The sequence below is a fragment of the Telmatherina bonti genome (assembly GCF_933228915.1).
Source record: "Telmatherina bonti genome assembly, chromosome: 15".
NCBI classification, from domain to species: Eukaryota; Metazoa; Chordata; class Actinopteri; order Atheriniformes; family Telmatherinidae; genus Telmatherina; species Telmatherina bonti.
The window spans coordinates 10,771,756-10,779,514 of NC_136613.1; the positions used below are offsets into that span (position 1 = coordinate 10,771,756).

The following is a 7,759-nucleotide window of genomic DNA, read 5'->3' on the forward strand; positions in this document are numbered from 1 at the left end:
TACTAATTACTTTACTAAGTTTTATTTCCTAGTCAAATGAAAACCTTTTTTTTTTTTTTTTTACTATTTAAAATATCACTTGGACTATAGCAGGAAAATGCACCACAATGAATTGAATAAATGTTTCTTTACATTTTAAACTTGCCGTTCACGCTGACTTTTTTTTAAAATATAAATGTAAAACTATATACATTTTTATTTCTTGACCAACATTAACCCTTTATCAGGAAAGTGACTATTTTTGATCACTTTGTTTTCTTGCATTTTCAGCATAAAACAAATTTTAAAAAATGTAACAGAATGAAGGTCTACATACCAGAAGGACAATTTTTGGTTAAAATTTCTCATTTCAAAGTATTTCATTCAGTGTTGTATAAAGTGTTATATGTAGTGTTTATGAAAAGGAAAAGGTTTTTATTTTGTGTCCGATTTTAGCTGATAATTACATTTGATAATGTGAAGTGTGCAACAGATGGTCCTTAGAAGAATTTTTGCTTGTTTCTCTCTCTTGTTTCTGCTCTCTGGGTTACTTATTCATGTTTAAAGTTGGATGGGGGCCTCTACACTGACCTAAGAAGCAGCTGCGGCATTTAAATGGACAGGACATGCTTAAGCTACATCAATACCATCAAAGGAAACTCTGTTCTACCAGTGTTGGATGCAGGTGAAGCATATGAAACTGTCAGCTAAAAGAAGCTGGTCCATATGGTCCAACAGAACTGGTCATGATCACTGATTTAAAAGTGAGTACAAAATGTGAGATCCTCACAGAAATACTAGAAATACAGAACTGAAGAGAGGAAATCTGAATTTAAAAAGAAAAAAAAAAGCTATCATTCAAATGAATTGTGTTAAACTTACTACAAGGCTGCAAATCACCGCTGCAAACAGATGATCCATTTTCAGATTTCTTCTTCAATAACCATAGACCACTAGTGAAAGACTCATTTAAAACTTTATTATTTTATATTTGGAGTATAATATCATGTTGCATTAAAAAATTAAAAACCAAAAAAAAACATACACGTTCACTAGTTTGAGTGTTTTTGCAAAGATGCTTCTGTCAATTTGCCAAAGTTGGCCATTTACAAGAGTAAATGTGAAAACATGCAAAGTGACATTCAGCTTTTACATTGTACAAAATGTTTCCCTGAGAAAATTCAATGCTTTCTTTAAGAAAAAACTGACACCAATACGTAAGTCAGACCTAATGGACTCCAACATGGCAGCTCAGAGGTCAAATATGTCTACAAAAAGCAGAGTTTCTGTTTTGATCAACAGTCTTAGTGAGGTATTTGATATTTACTTAACTGGACTACATTTATCACTTCTTTTCCAGTGCAACACCAATACAGACTGCAATCCTAATAACACACATTTAGTTCCTCATAAACACTAAACATATACTTTTGCAAAGGTAGAGCTGATAGCTGAGCTGTTGAGTAGGAAAAATATCTGAATATAAACTGAAATGGAGTAGTGCAGAGGTGCTTTCAGGATCTTTTCGACCACTCCAGTGTTTACAAATGCATTAAACCTGGCTGCCACAGAAATGAACTACAGTACCATTTAGGTGTCAGGAAGTGTTATAACTAATTAAACGGAGAAGGTGCTGCTCTGTCGTGCAAGAAAGTAATCCTTGTTCTTTGTCCTTTTAGGTTTGAAGAGCATGTAGACAAAGATGGAGACCAGAGTCAGGAAGAAGAAAGCGGCCACGAAAGCCACAACCAGCCATGTAAAAGTCGAGTCTGTGAAGAGACGCAGGTAAATCAACATTTTTATTTAATAACTTCTAATACACTCCATTATATCAGAGCTCTGCCTGGATATTAACTCAGTGATTCTGGTTTGGTCACATAAAGCTAAAAAACTATCATAAAAGTTTCAGTCTGAATTAACTGCTGATATGCTGAGAAAAGTGTTCCAGTTGGTCTCCTACTCAGACTATTTAGAGGAAAAAACTACTGACCTTCTAGTTGAATCTGTGCAACAGCTTCACGTCTCCCCCCTGCATTCTGAGCGACACATTTCATCTCAGTTTTCTCATCTTCTTCGGTTATTATTGAGACAACTAGCCTCAGCTCAATCTGGCAGCCTTTGGACACCCTGGTTACCCTGGAAACAGTCACACAAAACAATGTCATGTAAGCAGATTTAGTAAATAGATGATGATGGTGATGATGCACATGAAGCATTCAGGGAGTGGAATTTAGCCTTCAAAGTCATTAGTCTGGCATGACAAGTTAAACCGCTCCTCATATTTCCATGAAGTAGTAAATGAAATCATGCTTTGTCATTTAATGTTGGCGTTTAGTCAGCGGTTACAAGAAAACATGCAATATCATGATTATTCTTGGAATATTAAAAGGGACTCATTTATTATCTTTGAAAATTTGTGCTGAATTAAAAGTTTCTACCTTATTTTTTATATAAAAAACAAAGATCTTGTTTTTCCTTATAAAAATTTAATCAAATATCGCCCATTTCTTCAAGCAAAACACTATTCAGAACCCCTTTTTCCACTAAATAAGTCATTTTAATTTAATGTTAAGCTGTCATTGACATGTGCGTGAGTCAGTAAAATAGTACCTTCTCCCACCCTGCAGAGCCCGCCTTTCAAGGTAGGATAACTCCACTGATTGGCCGTTTACCAGCCATGCCACAACAGTGGAGTCTGCTGTTTGACAGTCAGTCTGCACCTGACAGAACAGCTCCAGCCCTGAACCTAAACAGACAAGTTGGAAAATCCAGCATTAGACCATCTGATGCATATAAACACCTTAGTGTGCACACATCCATGAGATAGGTGAACTATCAGCACTTACCATGGGAAACTTCAAAAACAGTTCCAGTCAGAGGCGAGACAATCTCAGGTGGTTGAACTGTCTGAGCTGCAATGTGGAGCAAAACTTATCAGCTTCATCAAACTTGTCATCTCATTAGGGAATATGTCCGAAATGTCCCAAACTTACTATAAATAGTACTGTAAGCCTTGCTGCTGAGGAGCTCTGGGTCTGATGATGTGGAGAATTCAGGCACAGAGATCGTGGTCGTCATTTCAGATTCTGGACCTGGATAAAGGCAGACGTCCAGAAAAGATGAGTCATATGTTTGCAGCAAAAATCAAATTCAGTAACTGTGCTTTTGTGAAGTTTTCACGGTTATTTTATTTAATTTTTTTACTTTAAAGATGATTGGCTGTCTGGGTCCTGTAGCTGTGTGGAGTCAGTGCAGTGCAGCTGTTTGTCCAGCAGAGGGCACAACTCACTAATGTATTGTTTTGGTATATTTCCAGTGAGATAACTTGCACAAGCACCTGCGTTTGTTTATATTGAAGAGAAATTAGTCAGTTGTCGTTTGTGTGTTCAATATACATGTCTTTCCAAACATCCATTTGGGAATCTCTGTAGTATCTAGATCTGCAAAGCTCTAATATTGTAGAATAATCAAACAGGCCACGTGTGCAATATTTCACTCTGACCATAGAGATAAACATGATTATGTCCTTGATATGATTTTTTTTTTTTTTTTTTAAAGAAAAATGGGACATTTTTATCACCAACCTGTTACATGGAGCTTAAACACTCTGCTGACTTTGTACTGCTGGTTGTTGATGAGCACAGTGAGGTTGCAGGTGTAAAGACCTGCATGGGATCGCTTTACCACAGGGATAATGAGACCAACTCTGTTGTGTATTCTACCTGGCTGAAGAGCTGTGGGGCTGGAGTCCTGTCACAGACAAAGAAACCGTTTCACACAGGGAGGAAAGAGCAAAATCAGCATCATCACAAGATAAGATGGTTAGTCTGAACGTTGAGCTGAGAAATCTGTTGTTGACAAGCAGTCAGTGCAAATGAGGGTTTATCCACTTACCTTGTACCACTCTATCTGTGTGTCAGTGTAGTTGAAGCAGCTTAATGATGGACAAAACAGCGTAAGCTCATGTCCCACCATGACTTCCAGTGGATAAGACAGGCTTTTCATGTTGACAGAGTTGGCCGCGTACACAAGTAACGTGATATTCCCCGTAACACAATAGGTATCATTTCTGAAAGGAAAATGTTCAGTCTTGTTAAAAGCTGCAAAATCCTTTTTTTTTTTTTTCCAAAGATTTTTCTTTTTTGTTTTCTTTAATTCTTTCTTTATTTATTTATTATCTATTTGTTAATATTATATATTTAATATTAACAACTGTTAATTTAATAATAAATTTTAATAATTAATAAAAAATGTTAAAATCAATTTTAAAAGACAACAAAGACAAAAACAACTTGATGCTGCTGATGAGTGTTAAAATAACATTACAAAAACACATTACTTTATTAGTTTCATTATAATAATGGTGGTTACCTGTAAGTGCAGGTATAATTTCCTGAGTCTGATGCTTGAGCTGGGAGGAACCACAGCTGTTCATCGTTTTGCTGGACACGTCCCTCTTGCTGAAAGACCATGCCATCTGTCTGATTGAGCTTGCTGATTTGGAACTTTCCTGCCGGTGGGACCATTTTGCGCTTTTTGACAACACTCTTAAATATCGGGAAGTCCAGGATTACGGCCTCGCCCTCGAGTCTGACAATCTGTAACTCTGATTCCACCTGGTAACAGCCATCTGTTGTGGAAACAAAAGTGTGAAAAATTAGTATGTTTCTAACAATAAAATGCACTCACTGTCCACTTTCATGGGTACAATGGCATGTTAACACAAATAACTAATCAGCCAATCACATGGCAACTTAATGCGTTAAGACATGGATCCTCAATCCTCACGAGGGCCGGTGTCCTGCAGGTTTTCCAGGTGTCCATGCTGCAACACTACTGATTCAAGTCAGTGTGTATTTAGCAGACTTGTGCAGAGCTTTTCTGAGTCAGGTGTGTGGCAGCAGGTAGACATGGAAAACCTGCAGGACACTAGCCCTCCAGGGTTGATGATCCCTCCTTTAATTCATGCAGACATGGTCAAGGTGACTTGCAGAGGTTCAGTCTGGGCATCAGAATGAGGAACAAAGAAGAATAATGTGACTTAGAATGTGGCATTATTGTTGGTCCGAGTATTGCAGAAACTGCTAATATCATACAACCCCCTCCAGGATTGACAGAAAAATGGTCTAAGAAAAGAGGACATGTCTAGAGAGCAACAGATGAAAATGTTTAATTTCATATCAGACGTCAGAGAAAAATGGGCTGGTTGGAGATAATTTAAAAAAAAAAAAAAAAAAAAAAAAAAAGCAACAGGAACTCAAATTACCACTGGCTACAATCAAGGAGCAGGACACCATCTCTGAACACACAAATTATCCAACCTTGTTGCAGCAGGAGAAAAACACCTGGTGCCACTCCTGTCAGCTGGGAACAGGACACCAAGGCTACCCTTCACACAGACTATCCAATCTATCTATCCAGAAACATCCAGACTACACACAGAAGATGGAAAAATGTTGCTAGTCTGGTGAGTTTGATGGAAGGGTCTAGTTCTTTGTTTCCCTTTGGAGAATTATTTCCTCATTTTAAGGGGCACAACTCTCCAATAAAACTAGAACAACAGTAAAAAAATAATTCAACAAAAAGAACGGATAAAGCCAAGTTTACAAAACAATCCTATAAAAGACCAAATTAAGCATGAAAAATGAATCCATCCTGCTTCATATCAACGCCTCAGGTTGCTGCTGCTGGTGTGATGATGTGGGGGATATTTTCTTAGCACAATTTGAGCCCAGCTGGTCATCATTTAACCACGGCAGCCTACCCAAGTATTGCTGCTGACCATCACTTTAAGAGCCCAGTGTAGCATCTTCTGATGGATACTTCCAGCAGGATGATGCACTATGTCACAAGCTCAAGTCATCTCCAGCTGCTTTCTTTAACATGACTATGATCAGTGGTGTAGTCCAGGGTATACACATGTATACGGAGTATACCCACTTCTAAATTTCTACGCTCCCTGTGATGCTGCTTTTACAGTTACAAACGTCCCCACACATGTAGCTACGTCGTCCAGCAGCTCAGCTAAGATTACCGATGCTACACTGGTGCAGTTAACCATCAGCTGCATTTACTTCAGCTTGAACATAGACATAATGAAGATATATGTACATAAGTCTATGAGCCTGTCTCTCACCAGCTCTATGTGCCAGTATCAGTTTAGTAATTTCATAACTCTTCCTCCCTGAAACCGAAGAGAAGAAATTATGTGACAATGAGCAAATATACGAATGGATTTTTGGGGTGAACTAAATAGAATAATCTTAAATATAACTTTTTTTATAAAACAATGCTATTCTAGAGTATTTTTCTTTTTTGTTTTGTTTTTCTTAAAACAAAGGCAAAAAATTTAGAGTATACCCACTGCTCAAGGGACCACTACACCATTGACTATGAGTTCACTGCACTCCACGGGCCACAACAGTTACCAGATCTCCACCTGTTGGAGCAGCTTTGGCAGCAACTTTGTGATGCTATTGTGAAGAATCTATGCCACTAGAAACTGAGGCATCTCTGAAAGCAAAAGGACAGTCCATCCACCCTTTAGAGCGCGGTATGGTGAGTGTGTGTCTCTGTTAACCTAGAGATTTGAAGCTGGTGTGACTCAGTTGTATTTTACAGCTGAATAAATTTAAAAGTAAATAGTTTAATCCTAAAACTACAAAAGATGCCATTTTCTAACACAGTCATGCTCAGATTCTACGTGTGTAATATGGTGAGATGGTATAAAACTGCACAAAGTAAGAAGTAATACACATAGCTAGGACACATTCTGTCTTAAAGCATTCCTCACAGCTCATCTCCTGTCGTAATATCCACTAAGCAGTAGTAGAGCAAAGTAAACCACACTTACCTTTTATAGGTAGAGGAGGTAGTGCAGGTATTCCATGAGCACAGGTGGCTGCGACCACCATAAGCATCAGAAAAAAACAGACCATGATGGAAGTGTGCAGATCTGAAAGCACCAGCACAAGTTGTTTTAGAGACTTTACAACTGACTCAGTAGCTCTTGTTGAAAAATATTCAGCTTAACACTTAATACAAGAAAATAACAAGCCAGAAGAATAACTACAACACTGTGGATTACTAAATGACACTCTTCTTAATCCCACATTAAGTTTAGGAAAATGAACTCAGGATAATTCAGAGTATGCTGGTGCTGGGATTCAGCTCCCCGTCGTTTCCTCAGACAGCTGGCATAAAAGCCATTCAGCTTTAATTTAAAGTCTTTTTGTAGACACTAACAGTTGTGACATCGCAGAAGTCGTCATCAGATTGTTCTCACTTCATGCCACCCCCACTTGGTTCATTTTAACCGCAGGATCAACCACCCATCAGCTGAGTCACATTAAATGGTTAAATGTCACTGATATCAGATGTCAACAATAGTAATATGCTATTATAGAAGTACTGACTCAAAATATACAGTTAAATATTTAAAATTTTCCGTTCTGTTATATTTTATTGAATTGAAAAAATTAGATGGTTGAGAACAAATATTTTGTATTATTGTTGCAGTACTGTTGCTAATAGGCTAAAATTATTCATTGTAAGCAGTTATTACATATGCCAATGTGTATTTATCATAAATATTATGTTATTTTAGTAGAATTAATATCTAGATATCTGTGATGGGAACAGATTCACAAAACAGCTGATATGCTTCGATTTACATGTAAATTAGGTCATTTTATGTTTCACTCAGAAAAGGATTGGATTTTATTTAATTATAGTCATCATTTTATCTTTGTGTTTTTGCTTTGTGGCCATTTATTATAGT

At 37.4% G+C, this 7,759-nt stretch overlaps 1 protein-coding gene across 1 annotated transcript in view; it reads right to left on the reverse strand.

The window, feature by feature from the left end:
* Positions 1–1,596: 1,596 nt before the first annotated feature.
* The window catches only part of LOC306766574 (interleukin-1 receptor type 2-like), a gene marked incomplete at both ends in the record, with an annotated part of 20,089 nt that continues 13,926 nt past the window's right edge, over positions 1,597–7,759 (reverse strand). Inside the window, 8 exons of the mRNA XM_079254354.1 lie at positions 1,597–1,748; positions 1,970–2,115; positions 2,590–2,725; positions 2,826–2,891; positions 2,973–3,071; positions 3,564–3,729; positions 3,874–4,048; positions 4,351–4,609. Coding sequence (XP_079110480.1) covers positions 1,597–1,748; positions 1,970–2,115; positions 2,590–2,725; positions 2,826–2,891; positions 2,973–3,071; positions 3,564–3,729; positions 3,874–4,048; positions 4,351–4,609 — 1,199 coding nt within the window. The remainder of the gene's footprint in view (positions 1,749–1,969; positions 2,116–2,589; positions 2,726–2,825; positions 2,892–2,972; positions 3,072–3,563; positions 3,730–3,873; positions 4,049–4,350; positions 4,610–7,759) is intronic.